The 23939-nt window shown below is 35.6% G+C and overlaps 1 protein-coding gene across 2 annotated transcripts in view; it reads right to left on the bottom strand.

Annotated features, from left to right (window-relative positions):
• LOC150102144 (uncharacterized) overlaps positions 1-23939 on the bottom strand; it is a 138960-nt gene that overhangs the window by 43086 nt on the left and 71935 nt on the right. For both annotated transcript variants that reach the window (XM_090399207.1, XM_090399208.1), the window contains one exon: positions 5748-5910. In XM_090399207.1, the coding sequence (XP_090255333.1) occupies positions 5748-5910 (163 nt within the window). The remainder of the gene's footprint in view (positions 1-5747; positions 5911-23939) is intronic.

The following is a 23939-nucleotide window of genomic DNA, read 5'->3' as shown; positions in this document are numbered from 1 at the left end:
TCTTACTGAGAATCACTAGAGGGATGGGTTAATGGCGCTGGAATAAATGTATTAGTCTTAAGGGAGATAATGTTGAAAAATAAAAATAATTTTATAATTATAAATTTGATTTTTCATTGTTAGGCCAAGAACTTTTCAGACCACCCTCGTAACATCTTTGATGACTAGACTTCACCTCAGCTTTCTCGACTACATCTCAAAAGAGTATGTTCTTCCAATTTTGTGGAACACAAAATTGGAAGAACATACTCTTTTGTTAAATCAGACTTTCTTAGTCAACTATCATATCTTTAGTTTTCACTTTTTTATTATTTGCTCTGGCTGAAGATTTCCTTACCTCACTTTATAATATTCATTTCCTACCTTTGCTGCTGTCCTAATTCAGATATTTGTGTTACCTTTTTCTTTTGTTTTACTTATCTCTAAAAGTCAATTTCATACAATCTTAATTACCCAAATTGTGAAATTACCGTCTTCGGAGTTCTTAAAGAACTGTCTCCCCTTTTCTAAATTGATAGATCAAGCCAGAAGAGAAACCAAATCACTTGCTCTCAGTCATGATCTACCACACACTATGTTACCTTACCAAGCAGAATACCAAATATCATTATCATTCTTCCAACATTCTGGACCTTTTCTTGACCAACTTTTCCTCCAAGTACACTACAGATGTTTACTCTCCTCTCGGAAACCCCAACCATAATCTTATCCACATCTCCTCTTTCTAAACATCAATCTCCCTCAAGCCAATCTTAGTCATGTACCTTATGACACCACAGTACCATAATTATGGGAGGGGGGGGGGGAGAATTGCAGTCAGGATTAATTTTAATTAAAGAAAACTCTCATGGTCCAAGTATCTCTTAAATAAAGAAATACTGAGAAAATGAAATATCATTTTCTCAATATTTCATTTCTTATTCCTACATGATCCCCAATTCGTACGAGGGTACGAATTGGGGTTCATATAGGAATAAGAAATGAGGTGTCAGTGTCCCTGAAGTTGGTGAAATGGATGTGGAAGTTCCTCCCCCCCCCCCTGGATAAAAAAAAAATTTTATTTTGGCTTTGTTGTCAGAAAAGTAATGTAAAAGGAATGAGACATGAATGCTTAAGACAGGTACCCCACATGTTGGAGCAATTATTTTGAAAAGCTGTTAAATATAATAAGCAGCAGCAGAATGGTGGCAGAAAATATTCATGATGTAGGAAAAGCCACCAAAAGCTAGAAATGTGGAAAGGCAGCTGGAGTAGATAATATTCTAATGCAAATGTTGAAATATGGCTGTATTAATGTTATACTTATTGCACTGTATAATCATAGTATCATCGTCATCATCAAATTCCTGCCATGTACCCTCAAGGGGTGTACAGGATATGTACACCCCTTGAGGGTACATGGAGGAAAATTGGAGATATTCCTATCTACAATTTTCCTCCAAATCAGTCTGTTACTTGTCAAGACTTCAACATTATCAGATCTTATATTTTTATCATCTAAGGCACTTTGTACCATATCAATCCACCTATATCTTGGTCTTCCTCTGGGTGGTTTTCATGCCAACCTGGCAGAGAACACTTCTTTTGCTAATCTTTCTTCGTCCATTCTGTTTAAGTGACCATACCACCTGAGATTAGCTCTGCTAACGCATTCCTGGATGTTAAGTTCTTTCCTAATATCCTCGTTTTTAATATGATATTGCCATTGATGCCATCTGTTTACGCCTCTAATCTTTCTCAGGACTCTCATATCTGCAGTCTCTAGTCTTTGGTCAAGTGTTTTACTTCTGACCCAGCTCTCAGATCCTTAAGTTAAAACTGGTTTGAACACTGTCTTGTATATAGCTAATTTAGTGTTCCGACTAATTTCTCTCTTATTCCATATGAATTTATTCAATTGCCTTCCCACCACACCAGCTTTGCTGATTCTGTTGTCTATTTCTATATTTAATTTATCATCTTCAGTAAAAATCATGCCTAAGTAGCTGAAATGTTTCACTTGTTCCACAGGTTCTCCATCAACACAGTTGACATTTTCAATGATTCTGCCTATTTTCATTGTCTTTGTCTTTTTATTGCTGACCTTCATACCATATCTATTACAACAGCTATTCAATTTAGTCAGAGAATCTTGCAGACTTGTAGCGGATTTATTTAGAAGTATAACATCATCCGCATAAAGCAAAGAGCTGACATTAACATCTCCAATTTTGATATCATGTTTAATACCACTTTCCTTCATAATGTGATCCATATAGATAATGAATAACAGAGGGTATAATGTATATCCTTGTCTCACACCAGATTTAACATTAAACCATCTTCCTGTACGTCCTTCAATTCTAACTGCTGACTTACAACTCAAATAAAGACTAAGTATTGCTTGATATACGTGTGTAGAGGCTTAAGTGCTGTGAGGACATCATGTTGGAGGCTTAATGGATTTTTTACAACACTCAAAAAGAATTAAAATAGAATTTAATACTTATATTTCGTCCTAGTCACTAGGAGATCTACGGGGATTACAAAAACAATTAATGTAACATATACACAAATAACAAACAATACTAAGCCCAACCATGTGGGTGACACTAAAGTCCTATCTAGGTAGAGCCCCTCTAAGGGCAGTAGTAGGTGGCCTGGAATGTAAGGTGGGACCTCTGGTGATGAGTGTTTCCCAAATCTTCGGAAGCATAATGCAACCGTATTTTTTGAGATTTGGTTGGTTTTTGAGAGCTGCTGCTGCTTCTAAGAAAAGTCTCTCTTTCTTGAATTTGCTGTGGTGGAGCATGGTGGTTTTCTTCCGTGATACTCTGTGGGTGGTGTCCAAAACATGGTCAGCCAAGCCTGAATGGCCATAGTTGTGTTTGAAGATGTAAGACTTGTGTTCCTCTAGACGGATGGATGCTGATCTGCCTGTCTGTCCAAAGTACGCCAGCTCACAGGAACAGGGTACTTTGTAAACTCCAGGCAGAGAGAGAGGAGGGAGCTGATCTTTCGTAGAACGGATAAGGGTATCAAGTTTGCAGTGGGGCTTATATGCTGTGTGTAGGTTGTACTGTTTTAGAGTCTTGGCTATTTTTTCGGATGTGCCACGGATGTAGGGTATGGTGATGGCATTTTTAAAATCTTGTTGACGAGAAGGACGGGGAATGGGGGAGGAGTTGATTATTTTTTTGATACTGTGATTGCTGTAGCCATTGGAGAGGAAAGTGCTGTATATGTGGTTAAGCTCAGTAGTGAGGGCAGTTCCACTGGAACAAAGATTGTGGGCTCTCTTGGTAAGAGTTTTAATAATGCCATATTGTTGAGAGGGGTGGTGGTGGGAGAGTTTGTGAATGTATCTGCCTGTGTGTGTGGGTTTTCTGTATACGGTGAAGGTAAGTGTATCATTAGGCAGGCGTGTGACTAAGGTGTCTAGGAAGGGTAAACAATTGTTCTTTTCCTTTTCCATAGTGAACTGGATTCTTGGATGTAGACTATTGAGATGACTGAGGAAGGAGTCTAACGTGTCTGGGCCATGAGGCCATATAGAGAACACATCATCTACATATCTTAGCCAGATAGAAGGTTTGAGTGGGGCTGAGTCTATGGCTAGTTTTTGAAATCTTCCACATAGAAATTGGCAAGGGGACATGAGAGGGGAGAACCCATGGCAGTTCCCTCTATCTGCTTGTAGATTTTGTTGTTCCAAGAGAAATACCCAGAGTTAATGGCAAAGGAAAAGAGATCTAAGATGTCAGAGGGAAAAACGTTTTCTAAGAGAGATAAGGTGTCAATTAAGGGAATACTGGTAAACAAAGAGGAGATATCAAAGCTTACCAATATGTCTGTCTTATTCAAGGTTAAATTTTCTGTGAGGGCTTTAAAGTGGGTCGAGTTTTTTTATATAGGAAGGGGACCTTCCGGTGAGGGGGGATCAGAGAGTTGGCCAGCTGTTTAGATAGTCTATAGCAAGGTGCATTGGTGGCATCTGCTATAGGCCTGAGTGAGAAATTGGGTTTATGGATTTTTGGTAAACTGTATATTCGGGGGGGGGGGGGTAAGTTTTTTCGTGACGTCAGGGGGCCAGGAAGATACTTTTTTGAGTAAAATTTTTAGTTTCTTAACTTGTGTTTTTGTGAGGTCATGTTCTAGCGGGATGTAGGTAGCGCGATCGCGGAGGATAATGTTCATTTTACGATTGTATTTATTGGTATTAAGAACGACTGTGGCATTACCCTTATCCGCTCTGACGATACTTTTTTCTTTACATAGTTTCAGGAGAGCCGTGCGTTGGGCATATGATAAATTGTTCTCAAAAAAAAAAAATTGCTTGATATAATGCCCCATTGACACCATATAACTGTAGCGTATTGAATAGCTTCTCTCTTGGCACCTCATATACCTTTTCCAAATCGACAAAACTTAAATACAGATCTCTGTTATATTCACATGCTTTCTCGACTATTTGTCGTAAAGTGAAAATCTGATCCTGACAGTCTCTATTTGGCCTGAATCCAGCTTGTTCTTCACCAAGCTTTTCTTCCACAATTCTTCTCAACCGTTTCTCAAGTATACTTGCATAGATCTTGCCAGGAACACTCAGTAGGGAAATACCTCTGTGATTCTCACATTCAGTTTTATTTCCCTTTTTATATATGGGTAATTTGGGATTTAGCCGACCAAATTGTATTCTTATTGGTTAAACCAAAATAAAAAAAAATAATCATAGTAAGATGGTCAAATTCAGAATGACTGGATTAGAGCTCTAGTACCCATCTATAAAAAGGGAAATAAAACTGAATTTAAGAATTACAGAGGAATTTCTCTACTGAATATTCCATGTAAGATTAATGCAAGCAAACTTGATAAGGAACTAAGAAAAATTGTGGAAGAGAAATTTGGAGAAGCATAAGTTAAGTTCAAGACAAATAGGGTCCGTTACAATGAGATATTCACTTATAGTTAAGAAATCACTGGATTAAAACTAGAATATATACATCTTGTATGGTAGGAAGTCAAATAACATTTATAAGGAATAAGAGAGAAATTAGCAAAACGTTAAACTAGTTGGATACAAGACATTCAATTTTAACTTATTGATCTGATAGCTACATTTGAATAAAATACTTGATCAAAGAGTAGAGACCAAAGATATAAAATTATGAGAAAGATTATGGGAAGTGGCATCAGTGGCAGCATCATATTAAAAATGAGGATATTAGGAAGAAACATAACACTGTTAGCATTCAAGAATGTGCGAGTAGAACTAATTTCAGCTGATATAGTCAATTAAACAGAATGGAAGAGGAAAGGTTAGCTAAACAAATATTTGTTGCCTGGATGGCAGGAAGAAGACAAGATCTAAGCAGACTAATGTAGTAAAAATTACCATATAGAACAACAAAATATGAGATCAACAATGTTGAAGTCTTGAAATATAACAGATTGATATGGAAGAAAATTGTTGATAAGAAGTTAGTAATGATGTATACTTTTCAAGTAGTACTATCATAATATCATGGACATCTGAAATTACATATCAGGAATTTGATGATGAATTCTGGTGGTGAAACAGAGCCTTCTACCCTAATGGAGTGGTTTAAGAAATCTCGCATCTTTCATCTCAGTTCAAATCTCTTGATTGCTTTTACCTATATTCTTAAAACTACAGTGCTAGCACACTACAAACTAAGCTTTTATGTTTAGTCTGTAGTGTGTTAGAAAAACAAAACTAAACTGAAAATGACCAACAGCATACTTACTTCTTTATGGAGTGGGGAGATAAATCAGAAATAGCCTTTCTCTTTTTTGCTGATTTTGAATGTGAAATTTCTTTAAGACACAAGGATGGAGAAGAAGATGTAACACCTTCAGGAGTCTCTGTACGACTATGATTCACCAACTTCTTTAAGTTACTCATCAATTCTAAAACAATATTCATGGAATTATGGCATTAATTATATAACATTTTTCTGATAAGTCAAAACTAGATTTGAAAGTTAATTCAAAGTCAATTTTAATAAATTTCTCAAATTTTAATGGTGAAAGATCAGGTCATCAAAGTGACATATACTGATTTATATGTATCCTGCAACTGCTAACCATACTAATTTAACTTGACCCAACCCATTTTGATATAACTGAATAAGCCAAAAGTTTACAAAAAACTCAGAGTTAATTTTAATGACATGTCATTTAACTGAAATACATTAAAGTAAACAAAAGGTTAATATATATATATAAATAAAATTCTGACACTATACTGTTAGATGGTTTCTGTCTAATTCCAATGTTAAACAGTGGAAACAATTTGGGTGTAATGCAACTTCAAGACAGTTAAATGAGTACAGCATTATTTCGATATTTTCAATACTATATTGAACTTTTATTATTAGTTGACATTATAATAGCTATATTAAAAGATGTTTATCAGAATGCAATTGCAGCAGTTGGGGAAATGGTTTAGAACAAGCAGAGGTACTAGACAGGGGGACCCAATATCACCAAGCATTTTCATCGCACATTTAGAAAGAGCAATGAACAAACTGAAGGAAGATGCAAAAGGAATATCTGTACACAGAATGAGAATTAACAATCTAAGATTTGCAGATGACACTGTTATTATTGAAGAAGATGAAAGAAAACTACAAAAAACACTGAAACTGTTAAATGAGGAAGGGAAGAGATTTGGACTTGTTATGAACTTGGAAAAAACAAAGACAATAGTATTTGGTAAGAAGAACATAAAACAAAAGATACAAGTGGATGGAATTGATATAGAAAATGTAGAACAATTCACATATTTGGGAAGTAAAATGACGCATGATTTAGACTCTAAAAAAGAAATAAAGATCAGGATTGCAAAGGGAAGAACAAATCTGAAGGCCATGGATAACATCTGGAAAAGTAAAGTGATCAGCCTGCAAACAAAACTAAAAGTACTGGAAACATGCATCTTTAGCAGTGTACTGTATGGATCTGAAACATGGGTAATAAATAAAGAATCAAGAAAAAGAATTTTGGCATTTGAAAGAACTTGTTACAGGAAGATTCTAATAGGATGGGTACAGAAAGTCACAAATGAAGAGCTCTATTAGAAGATACAAACAAAAGAGAATCTAATGCAGAAGATTATAAAACGGAAGCTGCAATTATTTGGACACATCTGTAGAATGAGTGAGGACCAGAAAATAAAGACATTTATGTTTGGTATTTTGAATGGTTTAAACAGAAGAGGTAGACCATACATAAAAGACTGGTATGGAATGGGTGTACAGAAACTGCTACACTGTGCACTGAACAAAGAAAGGTGGAAGAAGATAGTGAAGGAGACATCGGACACCAACGGGCAGTGAGCCCATGGTTTGTGATGATGATGATTATAATAGCACACCTCTTAGGGGGAGGGGGCTGTGAATCCCAGAGGACACTTCCAGGTGGCAGATGGAGAATCCCACCAGATATGTTGGGATGGTCCAATATATTGAACAAGGATCAGTGGACCAACAGGGCTATCAATTGGACAGCAAGGGAAGTGGCCTCTTCTGCTTACTTTGAGACAGACTCCTTTCTTTTATCTCTTCTTTCTTGATCAACTCTTGTTTTTTTTCTGACCCTGATACTATATTCGAGGGCTATGGGTTTCCTGGACAGGGTAGGGATGACTATAGCCTTAGTCAGTGACATACCCAAGAGACTAACTGAAATCAGACTCTGGTCCAACAAGTTGGTTGGACCAGAGTTTAATTCTCTGGTCCATGATAGGCCAGCTCACTGTCTGGGTAAAAATAACATTGTTCTGAATTTCAGAAAGAAAGGAAATATTGGTGGATGTTTTTGGCAATGACTTTGCAAGAAACAGACAATTTTTTGGGACATAGAATGCACAGGAAGTTCAAAAATGAAAAACAGATGTTATGGTTCTAACAGAAACAAAGAAGAAAGATAAGGGTTTTGAAATAATGGGTAAACATCTATCTACATATATGGAGTGGATAAAAGCAGAAGGGCTAAAGCTGGAGTACATAACCTCTTAATTATTGGAACTTAGGCCCCACGTGACAATGTTTTACTTAATGAAAAGAAAGAATATTTTGGAGATCTCAGAGAAATAATGAATCAGCAGATGGATGCATGGAGTGTTTAGGGACTTTAGTAGTCAAGTTCAGTAGGTGATAATCATTGTGTGGTGGGACATTATGGAGATCATGTTAATGATGAGTGCAGGTTGATTCAGGTATGTAAAAATGATAAGTGTTAACTGCTAAATGGATATAGATAAGTTTATATGAACTCTATACCCTATACAGAACAATATAGATAAGTTTATATGAACCCAACCAACTAAAGGTCAGAAGTCAATAATTGATCTGGTGATAGCTAGACAGGAGCAAATAGCAATAGTGCAATACGTGAGTGTGTTCCATGAAACTTAAAATGGGACAGATCATTATACGGTAATAAGATTATATCTTGTTACATCTAGAAGGTCAAATACTTCGTATGATGATGGTCGAGTTATTGAGATTCCAGATATAAAACAGGACTGTTACAAGATGATAGTATATGGGATTTCTATATAAGCTGTCTTGAGCATAAATTTTGAAAGCAGAGAGAGCATAGTGAAAGTTCCCAGAAAGTAAGCCAGCTTGTGCTCTCGGAGAATGCAGAGAACAATGTAAGAAAGTTAAGCACTGTGTAAAACTCGCTCAACAAAAGTCACAGAAAGACTTTGGTAAGAACACAGAAATCAAATATCAGGAAGGTGGCAAATATTCTGGAGGTTATTCAAAAACCTTAGAAGCGGAGGAAGAGTACTGTAAAAGGAAATCAGAGATTATAAAAACAAATCCAAAGGCCAGATGGTTGAATTCTGGATGATTGGAATAGACTCATAGTACCCATCTATAAAAAGGGAAATAAAATTGAATATGAGAATTACAGAGGTAATTCTGGGTATTACTGGGAATACTCCGTAGGAGTTCCCAGTAAGATTTATGCCAGTATACTTGAGAAATAGCTACGAAAAACTGTGGAAGAGAAGCTTGTCAGGATCAGACTTTTGCTTCAAGACAAATAGTTGAGAAATCATGGGAATATAATCAGAATCTCGAATATGTGGAGAGGCTTATGTGTTCACAGTGCATGTTATTTATTTTCATGGTATTGATGACATAACAGAATTTAAGAAAATAATATTTATGCCAGCAAAGGTTGGTCGATTGGTAGAGCCTCTGCCACTAATAGCTCAACAAAAAGTTAAGCAAGTTTGAGCGCAGTTGGAAGGGATCAATCGTTCGATGCTGTTGGCACACTCTCCCTCGATGAGTCTGTGGACTCCCTGGAAGTGTCACATGATAATCAATAATCATAATCATTTACTGATATTTCACTGGTATCATATCCAGCATCTTCAGAGCACAAAAGCAATTTGTCACAGTATGCAAAACAACAATTTGGTATAACAGTGGGACTAGTATAAAAAAAATTGTAATGGACAACACAAGGAATTAGAGTTCTAATTAGACACCATTTATGTTGGAAAGATAAAAAAAAAAGAGAAAACAAATATTAATTAGATCTTAAAATGACGGTCTCCCAGATTTTTGGTAAATTTATACAGTCATACTTGTTGAGGTGTGGAGTATGTTTTAAAGTTTCTGTTGATTTCAAAAACATCTCTCTGACTTATGACTTCTGTGTAGCACTTTGTTTTTATTTTCCATTTGATCCTGTGTGAAATGTATTGAAGGCATGGTCTGCTAGACTAGATTTGCCATAAATGGTGCCAGATGTATTTTTTTTTTATGTATAACAAGGCAGATGTCAAGACAGTTCTTCCATGCCTGTCCATAATAAGCCTGGTCACAAGAACAGGGTCACTTCATAAACTCCTGAGTGATAAAGAAGAGAGTTTGTCCTTAGGTGAATGGAGAAGAATTGCCAATTTGACACAAGGTTTAAATACATTACATAGCTTACATTTATTGAACACTCAAGATATCATTTCAGATGTGCCTTGAATGTCTGGAATGGTAACAGTTTTGCTGCCGTCTTCGATATGATTGCTTCATGGTTAGGGATCCCATACGTCCTGGCGTCCCGATATGTGTAGTTCAGGAAGCTAAATGTCCCGGATTTTTTAGAATATAAAAATATTAACTTTTCTAATAAGAATAAGTACAAGTCGTAATATTTTTGGGTGCTTTTAATAATGAGTTTACAAAACAAAAAGCAGAGACATATTTATTTTGTAGTTCGGTGAATGAATTACCAGAATGTTAGAATTTTGGGAAAAAAATTTAGTTCCATACATTTTATTCAGCCAGAGAAAAGAATGTCAGAATGAGGGAGACAGTAACCCAACTGTATGTTTAACTAATCGCAACTATGGCATCTATTTCGTTCATCTGGTCGGCCTTAAATTTTTAGTAATCTTTTGTCTCAAGCTTAGTTCGCATAGCGTACAATATCCGACGGTCCGAAATGTTTCTCATTGGTCGACATGTTTTTGAATATTAACCCGCCATGATAGTTCATTTTCTTTTAACCAATAAGATACATTTCGGACCTTCGGATATCGTACACTATGCGAACTAAGCTTCACGTGCTAAATTGTTTTTATATCGCTATAGGGTATGTGATATAACCTAGTTTTGAACTGTTCATTTCGTATTCTTGCATTCTCGTATTAATTGTGAATATTGTATTTTTTAAATTAATAAAGTTATACCATTTGTTACAAAATGCCAAAAAGAAAGTGTAATTTCAATGAAAAATTGAAGGATCCTTTTCCTTTCATTTTCCTAACAAAAAGCAGTGATTGTGATGATAGCTCAAGAGTGAAACGTAGCATGTGCCATGCAGAATTTAACATTGACCACGGAGGTAAGGCAGATATTGAACGAATTTTTTCATTGATGAATTCATTATCGACAAATGAAAGGAATCGCTTGCAACTGGACACAGTTAAATCTATCATGCTTGTTAAAACCCATTATAGAAACGTGTCATGTTCAGAGTTTTTCGATATAGTATCTAAGAATCGACAACTCTTGCACAAAATCCATTCTTCAACCAAATATAATAATGATTCTGCAAGTAGCAGTAAACTGGGACAGGCAATGACCAGCTGTAATGTACAAGAAGAGGCAGAATAAGGAAGAGAGGAGGTATATAACAAGCCAAAAGGCTATTTTACCGACGACATAAGTTAAGTTTAAGGGAGATGGTAAATCCCATATTATTCTACAGCCGGGTACGAAACCCGGATTGAAATCGGATTTCAATCTGAGTTTCGTACCCAGCTATAGAATAATATGGGATTTACCATCTCCCTTAAACTTAAGAGGAAGTATATATTAAAAATTAATTTATTTTTCATATAATTTCAGATATTATGCATCTACACAATACGCATAAGACTAGTGTTATTTATATTTTATTGTATTTACATTGTAGTTCCCATTTTATTGACATATTAACATTTTGTATCTTTATTCTATATCTTTATATTTCATATACTTATTAATGTTTGATTTAAGTGTTACGTGTTTAAGTGTTGTTATTAGAATTCTATTTATTTGGCGTATGTATAAACATTTATGTTATCTACATTAATAAATCAAATTCAAATTAATATTTAATTTTTTTATTTTAAAATACATAATGTTAACGAATAAAATTTATTTCTCTTAACCCTTAATTCTACAAAATGCATTGTGTCCCGTTTTTTTTGTTTTCAAAAAATGGGATCCCTATTCATGGTAGCCTAGCCTATACACTAATGAATGAATATTATAAATTTTTTATGGCATACTGTATTAATCATGTTCATAATACAGTACTGGAAACATTAAACGTGTGGACAGACTTATGTGTTCGTCGAACATGTTGTTTATTATTTTAATGGTATAATAGAACACAGAAACTAAGTAAATAATTAATTTATTAACTTGATGCTGATATTTCACTGGTATTATAACCAGCATCTTCAGAGCACAAAAACACTGTTTATCACAATACGCGAGACTAAAACAACATGGTGTACTTAAACAAAATTGTAGCAGCAACACAAAGACTAAAGTCCTGATTTTGGCGCCCTCTATCTGAAAAAAAAAAAACTATCATATATTACTCGAGTCCTAGAAAAGTGTGCTAGATTTTTCTTAATATGACTGTCTCCCAGATCTTCGGCAAGTTAATACAGCCATATTTGTTGAGATTTGGAGTGTGTTTTAGGGCTTCTGTCGCCTCTAAGAACAATCTCTCTGATTTATACGGGTTTCTGTGTAGTACTTTTGTGTTTTTCCAGTTGATCCTGTGTGCAGGGGTATCCAGAGCATGGTCTGCTAGGCCCGACTTCCCATAATGATAATTCTGGACGTATCGTTTATGTTCGCTGATGCGGATATTCACAGTTCTTCCTGTTTGACCGTAGTAGGCTTTGCATGAGCAGAGTACTTGGTAGACTCCTGGATGTGATAAAGGAGGAATGCTGTCCTTGGGTGAGCGGATGAGGGTGGCTAATTTGCTACATGGTCTGAATGTAGTGCGTAGTTTATGTTTATTGAGAATTCTTGAGATCTTTTCGGATGTGCCTTTAATGTAAGGGATGGTGACTGTTTTGTTGTAGTTCTCTGTGGTGGATGGTAGGAGGGGTTTCTTAGGAGTGTTTAGTATTTTGTTTATTTTATGTGGATTGTAGCAGTTGGCCAAGAAGGTGTGGCGTAAGTGAGTCAGTTCAGCAGTAAGAGCCTTGTCATCGGAACAGATTGCTCTCGCTCTATGGGTTAGCGTTTTTAATATGCCATATTGTTGAGAAGGATGATGGTGTGAATGTTTGTGTAAGCATCTGCCTGTATGTGTGGGTTTTCTAAAAACTGAAAATGATAAGGAACCATCTGGGAGACGTGTGATGAGTGTATCCAGGAAGGGCAGACAGTTGTTGGCTTCCAGTTCCATAGTAAAGTGGATTTTTGGATGTTGGCTATTTAAATGTACTAAGAATGTTTTCAATGTCTCAGGGCCATGTGGCCAAATAGCAAGCACATCATCAACATAGCGTAGCCAAAGTGTTGGTTTGAGAGTGGCTGTATTGATTGCTTGTTTTTCCAGGTGTTCTATGTAAAAGTTGGATAGAGAGGGAAAGGGGGGAGCCCCATGGCTGTCCCATCAATTTGTTTGTATATTTTCCCTTTCCATGTGAAATATCCTGCATGTATTGTGAATTTGAATAGTTCAAATATATCAGGGGGGAAGTGCGACTTCAGTAGATTGAGGGTTTCTATTAGTGGTACATTTGTGAATAGTGAAGTGATGTCAAAGCTTACTATTAAGTCTGAGCTTTTTAGGGTAAGGTGTTGTAAGATGCTTTTTAGGTGTGCTGAATTTTTGACAAAGGAGGGAGAATTGTTAGTGAGAGTGGCTAGTACCTTCGCTAAATGTCTAGCCAGTTTGTATGTGGGACTATTTATACTGTCCACAATTGGGCGTAGGGGTGTGCCTGGTTTGTGAATTTTTGGTGATCCATAGATCCTCGGTGTTTTAACATGGAAGGGTCTGAGTTTGTTAACTGTGTCTTTGGGCCAGGAAGTGACTTTTTTTAATAATTTTCGTGCCTTATTCTCTTGTGTGTTGGTGGGATTGCGATCTATAATTTTGTATATTGACTGATCTTGTAATAGTGTGTACATTTTGTTTTCATATTCAGTTGTGTCCATCACCACGATTGCATTTCCTTTGTCTGCTTTTGTTATGGTAATCTGGCTGTTGTTGTGTAGCTCTTTTATAGCAATGAATTCCTTATGTAGGATATTATTTTTGGGAGGCTTGGACTTGATTAGGATGTTGGCCACATCTAAACGTATGTTGTTAGCTATTGTTGGAGGCAGGTCGTATATTCCTCGTTCGATGGATGCCATTATTTCGGCTTTTGGAACTTGCTTGGGAGTTATGGCAAAGTTGTGCCCTCGACTTAAAGCAGTCGTGGCCTCTTTGCTTAAGGTGAGTGACGATAGATTCATGACGACGAAGTCTTGTAATTGCAGCCGTTGTATGGTGTTCCGTTGTTGTAGATTTTCGAACTTATTTTGGTGCTGGTTTTTGACTCCGTCGAATTCTTTTTTTTGCCGTTGCGTCGGTGATGTTCTCTAAGATCTGCCAAAGTTCCGTATTTAGAATATTATGCAGTGATTCTCGTAATGCGCTGATGGTTGTATTTGCTTGTGCTAATTCCCGGCGAGTGGTGTTTACTGGAAACATTGTTAACATTAAAAAAAAAAACACTTATCTGTGATGATAGGCTGATATGCAGTTACTCCAATTACAAGAGAGAGGCATACTGCATGGTAATGTTCTTTTGAAAGCAAAGTTATAAAACAGTAAGAAAACTAACACATCTTATATTAAATATCACTCACCTTATGTCTATGTAAGGATAGGCTATCCACTTCCATACATGTCTTGCACACGATGTTCTACATGATGAATATTTATGATGACAGAAAAACAAAAATGTCTCATACAGTTTTTGCCAAACATATGATTTTCACACCCACCCACCCCAGATAAGTTTAATAACTGTACAGCATGATGATTATTTACCATTCATTAAGCGCATCATTATAAAGGTCCTCATTGTCTTCATGTTGAGTAGCCTGAGGAGGAGGAGTTGGTCTTGATGTCTTGGGTGGCAGACACGCTTGGTGTAATTTTACGGAAATAGGGTACATCGTAATTTCTGTCAGACTTTTTTGTTTTTTCGTTTCTCTAAAAATGTTTCTATACAGAACCAATCCTTCTACCATTTGCTTTAGTTTCAGTGCCCATATCATAAAAGAAATCAAAAGCAGTCTTGAATAATTGAACTCTTCTGCCAGATTGTATAATGTCAATTTGTTTTCTGGCACTGCTTCTTCCTCATCACCTGGCACTGGTTCAGAAGCATTCATCTCCATCAAGTGGTCGTCTGTTAATTCCTCTGGTGTGGTATCTATTAGTTCTCGAATTTCTCCAAAATCCATATCTTGAAACCCTTCATCCTCCACCTTTTTTTGCCATATCCACAATCTCTTTCATGATTTTCTCGACTGGCTCTGTCGTAAATCCCGTGAAGCATGCACAACATCTAGACACAGTTTTCTCCAGTAGGAATTTATTGTTTCGGGCTTGATGGCTTTTTCTATATAAATGATGGCATCTTGAATGGTGTAATCTTTCCAGATGTTCATGATTCTCGCTGTCAGGATTCTCTTCCATAGCATTAATAATCCTTTCCATAGAGTACTGTGTGTAATGAGCCTTAAAGATCCTTATGATCCCCTTATATTTGTCGATGCAAGATTGCTATATTTCTTATAGCAATCCTGCATCTACATAGCAGCTGCATTTTCAATACAACACAAAAAGTGCAAGGTTTTCGTGTCTGCGATGATGGCTTCACGAATTACCTTTTCTTTTTCAACAATGGTCCTTATCATCATCATCATCATCATCAAATTCCTGACATGTACCCTCAAGGGGTGTACAGGATATGACAGTACTACATGAAAAAATTACATCATTACTAACTTCCTATCTACAATTTTCCTCCAAATCAGTCTGTTACTTGTCAAGACTCCAACATTATCAGATCTTATATTTCTATCGTCTAAGGCACTTTGTACCGTATCAATCCACCTATATCTTGGTCTTCCTCTGGGTCGTTTTCCTGCCAACCTGGCAGAGAACACTTGTTTTGCTAATCTTTCCTCTCCCATTCTATTTAAGTGACCATACCATCTGAGATTAGCTCTGCTAACGCATTCCTGGATGCTGACAATGTCAAGTTCTTTCCTAATATCCTCAGTTTTAATATGATATTGCCATTGATGCCATCTGTTCACGCCTCTAATCTTTCTCAGGACTCTCATATCTGCAGTCTCTAGTCTTTGGTCAAGTGTTTTACTTCTGACCCAGCTCTCAGATCCATAAGTTAAAATTGGTTTGAACACAGTCTTGTATACAGCTAATTTAGTGTTCCGACTAATTTCTTTCTTATTCCATATGAATTTATTCAATTGACTTCCCACGATACCAGCTTTGCTGATTCTGTTGTCTATTTCTATATTTAGTTTACCATCTTCAGTAAAAACTGTGCCTAAGTAGCTGAAATGTTTTACTTGTTCCACAGGTTCTCCATTCACAACACAGTTGACATTTTCAATGATTCTGCCTATTTTCATTGTCTTTGTCTTTTTATTGCTGACCTTCATACCATATCTATTACAACAGCTATTCAATTTAGTCAGAGAATCTTGCAGACTTGTAGCGGATTTATTTAGAAGTATAACATCATCCGCATAAAGCAAAGAGCTGACATTAACATCTCCAATTTTGATATCAGGTTTAATACCACATTCCTTCATAATGTGATCCATATAGATAATGAATAACAGAGGGGATAATGTACATCCTTGTCTCACACCAGATTTAACATTAAACCATCTTCCTGTACTTCCTTCAATTCTAACTGCTGACTCACAACTCAAATAAAGACTAAGTATTGCTTGATATAATGCCCCATTGACACCATATAACTGCAGCGTATTGAATAGCTTCTCTCTTGGCACCTTGTCATATGCCTTTTCAAAATCGACAAAACTTAAATACAGATCTTTGTTATATTCCCATTCTTTCTCGACTATTTGTCGTAAAGTGAAGATCTGATCCTGACAGCCTCTATTTGGCCTGAATCCAGCTTGTTCTTCACCAAGCTTTTCTTCCACAATTCTTCTCAACCGTTTCTCAAGTATACTTGCATAGATCTTGCCAGGAACACTCAGTAGGGAAATACCTCTGTAATTCTCACATTCAGTTTTATTTCCCTTTTTATATATGGGTACTATGAGAGCTCTACTCCAATCATCGGGAATTCGTCCCTCTGTCCAGGCTTTCTGAACTATGCAGTGCAGCCACTGTAAGACTCTTATACCACCATACTTCAGCATTTCTGGTCGAATATCATCTACTCCTGCTGCCTTTCCACATTTCAAGCCTTTGATGGCTTTTTCTACTTCAAGTATGGATATGTATTCCTGACTGCATGCCTGGTCAGTGTTTTTTATCACTGTGCTGTCATCACTGCTTGTTTCATTTAGCAGTTTTTCAAAGTAATTACTCCATACTTCAAGGATATCTTTTTCTCCTGTTTTCATTTCACCTTTATCATCTTTAATTCCTTTTACAGCACTCTTTCCTCCATTCCTAAGCTTCTTCAACAACCTCCAGAATATTTTGCCACCTTCTTGATATTTATTTTCTATATTCTTGCCAAAGTCCTCCCATGACTTTTGTTTAGCTAGTTTTACACACTGTTTAGCTTTCTTACATTTGTCTCTGTATTCTGTAAGAGTAAAAGCTGACTTATTTGCCAGGAACTTTTGATATGCTTTCTTCTTTTCCTTCACTGCCTCTTTAACTTCCTGTGTCCACCAGGGAGTTCTGATTTTTTTATCCTTGCACACAACCTCACCACATGCCTCTCTGGCAGAATCAATCAATGTTTCCTTCAGAGTTTGCCACTGAATCTCCAAGGTTTGATTCCTGTTCTCAAACTCTTTCATTTTCTTTTCAATAATATTTCTGTATTTTAGTCTACAGTTTACATCTGAGAGCTGCTCAACTTTTATTCGCTTTAAAACTTTCTTACATGTTATTCTTTTCAATATGAAATTCAATTTTATCCTGCTCAAGACTAAATAGTGATCACTTCCAATTTCAAATCCTCTGTACACTCTGGTGTCCTGCACCAGGGAGAAAACATCACTATCAACAATAACATAGTCAATGAGACTTTTCTTATTCCTAGCCTCTTCTCTCCATGTGAATTTGTGCACATTTTTATGTTGGAACATGGTGTTAGTAATAACCAGTCCATGTCCTGAGCAGAAATCCAACAGATATTTGCCATTATTATTAGCTTTGCTCTTTTCTCCAAATTTTCCCAAAATATTTTTGTATGTCTCACAATCATTTCCTACTCTGCTATTTAGATCCCCAACAAGGACCAACTTTTCCTTTTTCATTGTGTCAGTTGCTTTTTCTAAAGCCTCAAAAAATTCCTCCACTTCTACCTTAGTAGAACCTTCTGTGGGACCATAGGCACAAATAAGTCTCATTGTCCAGTTCCCCATTCTCATATTTGCCCACATTACTCTACTTGAGACTGACTGCCATTCAAGAAGATTAGCCTCGTATTTTGTGTTGAATACTATGGCTACTCCTTCTTTTCCTTGATTGTTATTGCCTGAATATAACATTTTGTATTTATTGCTCAGAAAGATCTCACCAGTTTTGGTCTTTTTTGTTTCAGTCACCCCTATTATGTCGATCTGGTACTTATCTAATTCCTCAGCTAGCTCCATTTCTTTGCCATTCAGGCTTCTTACGTTGATAGTACCGATCTTTAACTCTGGTGATGTTGAGTTGGGGTTTGTTTTCAGATTTGTTCCAGTAGCTGACTTTTCGCTGTTCGCCCTGGTTCCCTGGCGAAAACAACGGGGGCCTTGTTTAACCGGGCGACGCCCCAGCCAGCATGAAATTTTGTCATGTTGTACCATCATTTTTTATTTTGGTTTAACCAATAAGAATACAATTTGGTCGGCTAAATCCCAAATTGCCAGCACATCCTCGTTCGTTCAGTATCAAAGTAGATACCCAACAGGGTGCACCACGAGAAGGTGAGGATTGGACATTAGGTCAGAAGCCCTGGTCGGTTCTCCGCATTCCTTTAAAGGCTATGTGGAGGTCTCCTCTCAGTTATACAGCTTTGACCCTTAAGCACCCCACAATGGTCCTTACACTGGATTAATTTATCTTGAAATGGCAGCCAACCGCAGCTGCACACCTCAATCTACAGTACACATCAAGCAATTCAACTTTTTTTTTTTGTAATGTCATGATTTTTCTCTGCCTTCTTTGGAGCACTTCCAGGTCATTAATGGCACTTTGTATGGGTCCATTGATGTTATTCAAGGTTTACGTATTGCACTAAATGCGATGAAAAATACATGAGAACTGCGAGAGATAACTTTTTACTGCAATATGCAATTTACTAGAGGGATGAACTACTCATGCAGAGATGATTAGCATTGCATGCCATCTTTAGGCAGATACTCGCAACACTGTAGCTCACTGCAATAGCAACAGGTTGCAGCTACGAAATTATTACAGTAGTAGAGTATGTATCACAGTTAATATTATGCAATTACTTTAGATTTCTTTTGACTGCAAATGGTGGCATGCACAATCTAAGTGTCTGTGTGCATAATTTTTGATAAATTTAATTTTTTTTTATAATAGATTTGCGTATATTTTATGGTAGTAAATGATAAAATAGATTAGCTACATATATTTTATGCACTGATGACATACTTAACTTTTTCTTATTCTTAATTTTTTTTCGATATTTCATAGTTCATCTGTGATTTTTTTGAAAAATTATTCAAAAAAATCCACATATAAGTTGACCTCCACAGTTCAAACCCATGTTTTCAAAGGTCAACTGTACTGGAGTCTTGACAAATAACAGATCAATTTGGAGGAAAAGTGTTGATCAGAAGTTAGTAATGATTTAACTTGTTCATGTAGTATTATCATAACATCCTGTACACTCCTCTTAGGGTAAATGTTACTATTTGATGAGGAGAAATTGAATTTAATCAGAGAGGGAGCTGTATGACCATTTAAAAAGCCCTTTGGAAAGGAAGATAAGAGGTGAGGAAATATAGAATGGATGAGTCAACAAGTGAAGGAGAAGACAGAAGAAAAGAAAAACCATAAGAGATGGTTTAGCAATAAAAACCTTCAGGACAGAGAGTAGTACAACAATATTAAGAGACAAGTGAAACGAATGGTGATTAAGGCTAAAGAGAAGTGTGAGAAAGAAAGTGTGCAGTGAAATTGAACACCTAATGGGATATAGCTGCTCTTCTAAGGCCTGGCAATTTGTGAGACAGGTATGAGCCACATATATCTTGAACAGGACTTAATCATTTATCTCCAAGATTTTAAGAGATATCATGAAGGATTATTATAAGAGGATAGGGTGAAATACCCTATTTGTCTTTATACCAAAGACAAATTCTTAATTACTCCTACCACAGAAAACTGTTAGATTAAAGGAATAAGCTATTATAGCAATTTTCTATAGTATAACACTGATGTTAACAGGATTTTAGCCAGAACTTTGATAGTTTGTTACAGTGAATGAACTTACTATGGTGGTATTTGCTGTACTGATTATTTTTTTGATTACTGAGAACTGACTATTGCCATCTGTTAACACAACATGAAATTGTGTATGAGTAACTATTCCAGTAAAATTACTCCTCTATATGATCATACTTCTCCTACTCAACATATATTACCTATGCTATCTGTTAATCAATCTAAATACAAAAATTCTTCTGGTGGCAAAACATTCCTAACTGTAAAAATCAGAATTTCAAAACTAATACTCAAAATCGCAGATATGAGAGTCCTGAGAAAGATTAGGGCATGAACAGATGGCAATATAATATTAAAAATGAGGATATTAGGAGAGAACTTGACCTCATCAGCATCCAGGAATGAGTGAGCAGAGCTAACCTCAGGTGGTATGGTCATTTAAACATTTAAACAGAATGGGGGGGAAAGATTAGCAAAACAAGTGTTCTCTGCCAGGTTGACAGGAAAAAGACCAAGATATAGGTGGACTGATACAGTAAAAAGTGCCTTAGAAAACAGAAATATAATATAATGTTGGAGTCTTGACAGGTAACAGACTGATTTGGAGGAAAATTGCAGATAAGAAGTTAGTAATGATGTAAATTTTTTATGTAGTACTATCATATCCTGTACACCCCTTGAGGGTAAACAAGACAGGAATTTGATGATGATGATACTCAAAACCCAGTCCAAATTCCTGCATGATAAAAACTATATGAGATTTCAAGATAAGTGAATATCATTCATATTTATTAGACTAGTTAACACAGAAGATATTGATGTTCTCTTAAATCCTACACAAATTTGTTATTTAAGTAAAAAAGAAATGCAATAAATAATGAAAGAAGCTCACAAACAAAAATTTATCATTAGTGTTGAAATATTACTATGAAAATTATTTGTCTTAGCACTTAACAAAATAAGATTTCTGTACTAAAAACAATTCCAAAATATTAGATTTGAGCTCACCATATAAGGAAAAAAAAAATCAAAGTGAATCCTCAAAACTGATTTTTTTTTTAGGGAGGGCCTAATGGCTGAGATGTTAAGTGTAATGTGCCAAGTGACAGAATACAAACTATAGCTGGGTCTCTTTTTATGCGATAGATACATTCCACAGAAAACCACATATAAAAAAATCGCACAAAAAAGGCCTAACTTACGTTAAAAAATTAGGGATACGTTCCATAATTTTCTAAAACCACATAAAACCGAAGCAATGAATTAAAATAAACCTCAAATCGCATAAAAAAGTTTATGAAAATTCAGGAAAATAAGAATGCCCGAGTTTGTTTTAAAGCTTTATTCATTTAATTTTATTGAAAAGTAATTTTTTTTACATCTTGTCATCAGAATTATCGTCGCTATTAGACAATATTCGGCAACATTTGCGAACTGGTGCGAAATCACCAGACGAGATAGTCAGCGCATCAGATCTGTATGGTAAAGGCATTGGTTCTTAACAAACAGAATTAGCTTCACCCTCGTTCTGTGCTGATTTTTTTCTTCTGACATGTAATCAGTGATTAAACTTTGCGATGATGATGATTTCACTAATTTTTTATACAGCTTGAGATATCCAGATATACGGTTCTTCAGCTCATGTTGGAATTTAAAGGCTCGTTCAGAATTTGTGTCATTAACAAGAAAATGATTTTCCAATTTATTGCACAGTTCAAGACCTTCTCGAATTATATTTGAAGTGAGGGGTAAAGGTTTTTCTTTAGCTTCACTATCGTTTTCTGGATCTTCGACATATCTAAAGTTAATCAATATCCAATAATATCATCGTCACTTAAGGCATTATCCACATGCTTGTTTCGAAACCATAGTGCCGTGATTTTTTAAAAGTAATAGGCCTACAGATTTATTTAAATTTTAATATGAATAAGAGACAAGGGACTTTGTTTAATTTTGGTGTTAAGAAATCTCTTATTGAAGGTGTTTGCAATGCAACAGATAGTGATTCGTTCACCTCCAGCATACAAAGCAATCTCCAGGATGTAACAAAGGGGAAAATTATCAGCACACAGGAGAAAAAGTCTGCATTCACTTGTAAGTACTTATAATAATATTATAAATTTTTAGTGATCAGAATGGGATATGTCAATGAAAATCAGCACAAATTAATTTAATGTTTATGTTTAATTAATTAATAATTAATGATCAATTATTATTAATAATAAATCAGCTAAATTAACAATTAATTAATATATTACAAAATAACCATGAAAATTTCAGGATTTGAGAAGTGTTCTGTCATTGGAAAAGTTTGAGAAATGTTGGATTACCCTATTATCAGAATGGATTCTCCTTTGTTAACATGCGCAGAAGTGTCGAAAGGTCTCGTATCTGTGGGTGTACTATACCGCATAAAAAGAGACCTTGAGTGTGTATGTGTGTGCTCTCCAGCTAAGTGTGTATTATTAGAGAGAAAAAATCCTGTTATCTATTTTCTAAGATCATTTAAATAAGCCATAATTGAAAAGGTTATTAAAATGTTTTGGGTATTCAGTTTTTCAAACTAAGTAGCATATTTCATTCTTCTAATTACACCATGGAGGTAATCTAATTTTCAAATACAATAAATGAATTCTGAGGTAAACGTATTGATATACATAAACTTCTACCTAAGGTATATCAAAATTCTTGGATGGGAAGCGTTTAAAAAATACTTAAATGAAGCAATATCAGGATATGTCCCTAGAGTTCAAAGAGTAAACAAAGTAGGAGTGAAATGAATTTGTAATACAATTAAGCAAGAGATTCATAAGAAAAAGATGTGGAAGGAATACCATGTCCAAATTTATAATTATCATCTAGTTATGATAATTATAAGCAGCAGACCAGAAGAGTCACAAGTGTTTTACGGAAAACTAAGTGGATATGAAAGGAAACTGGCTCTGCAAGTTAAAGACAATCAATAAGAATTCTACTGTTATGCTGCAAGTAAAAGAAAGAAAGAAAGAATAATTGGAAAAAATAACTCTACTGAATGCAGCTGACTGATGAAGAAGAGATTGTTCTACTAATGAGTAGCCATTTTGCTAAAAGCTATTAACCTGATATATACAACATTGAACTCACTGCTACCTCTTCACTGTATGAGGACTTATACATATGAGGAAGTACTAGAGCTATTGCACAAACTGAATAAAAATTCCACATTAAGAACCGATATCGATAATATCAGTTCTTAATGTTGTGAAATTTACATATCAGCTTATGTGGCACCCTGTCAAATGCCTTTGTAAAAAAAGTTAGCACAGGTAACTCTATATGCAGCAATTGCATTCTCGATAATCAACGCATATATCGAAAATGCATAAAACAGAAGGCTTATAACACGGATGATAAAGGTTGTGTTCCCATGTAGTGAGATTTCGATCTTTCAAGGTTAATTTAATTGAAAATGCATTTTTCATACATATTAAGGCAATAAGAGTAGTAAATAAAATATTCAGTAAGTATAAAACAAAACTATTAAAGTAATTCATTATTTTCACAATTAATACATAGTAACCACATCTTTAGCTGGCATGCTGAAGTTGAAGACTACTTTTTCAAGAATCTCTCAATTGAATCCCAACTTGCAGTTTTCAACTTCTGATTGTAAACTTGCAGTGTGTAATCTCCTTCTATTGTCTTTGCTTTGAAGAGAAATACATGAAATTCTTCAGTGGCAACATGAGCTGCAACTGCAGACT

Source organism: Typopeltis vanoorti, chromosome 10, assembly GCF_054136105.1.
Source record: "Typopeltis vanoorti isolate ZY-2024b chromosome 10, IOZ_Tvanoo_1.0, whole genome shotgun sequence".
In the NCBI taxonomy this organism is placed as follows: domain Eukaryota; kingdom Metazoa; phylum Arthropoda; class Arachnida; order Uropygi; family Thelyphonidae; genus Typopeltis; species Typopeltis vanoorti.
Note: the sequence above shows the minus strand (reverse complement) of the source record. Positions and strands in the feature narration are given on the sequence as shown.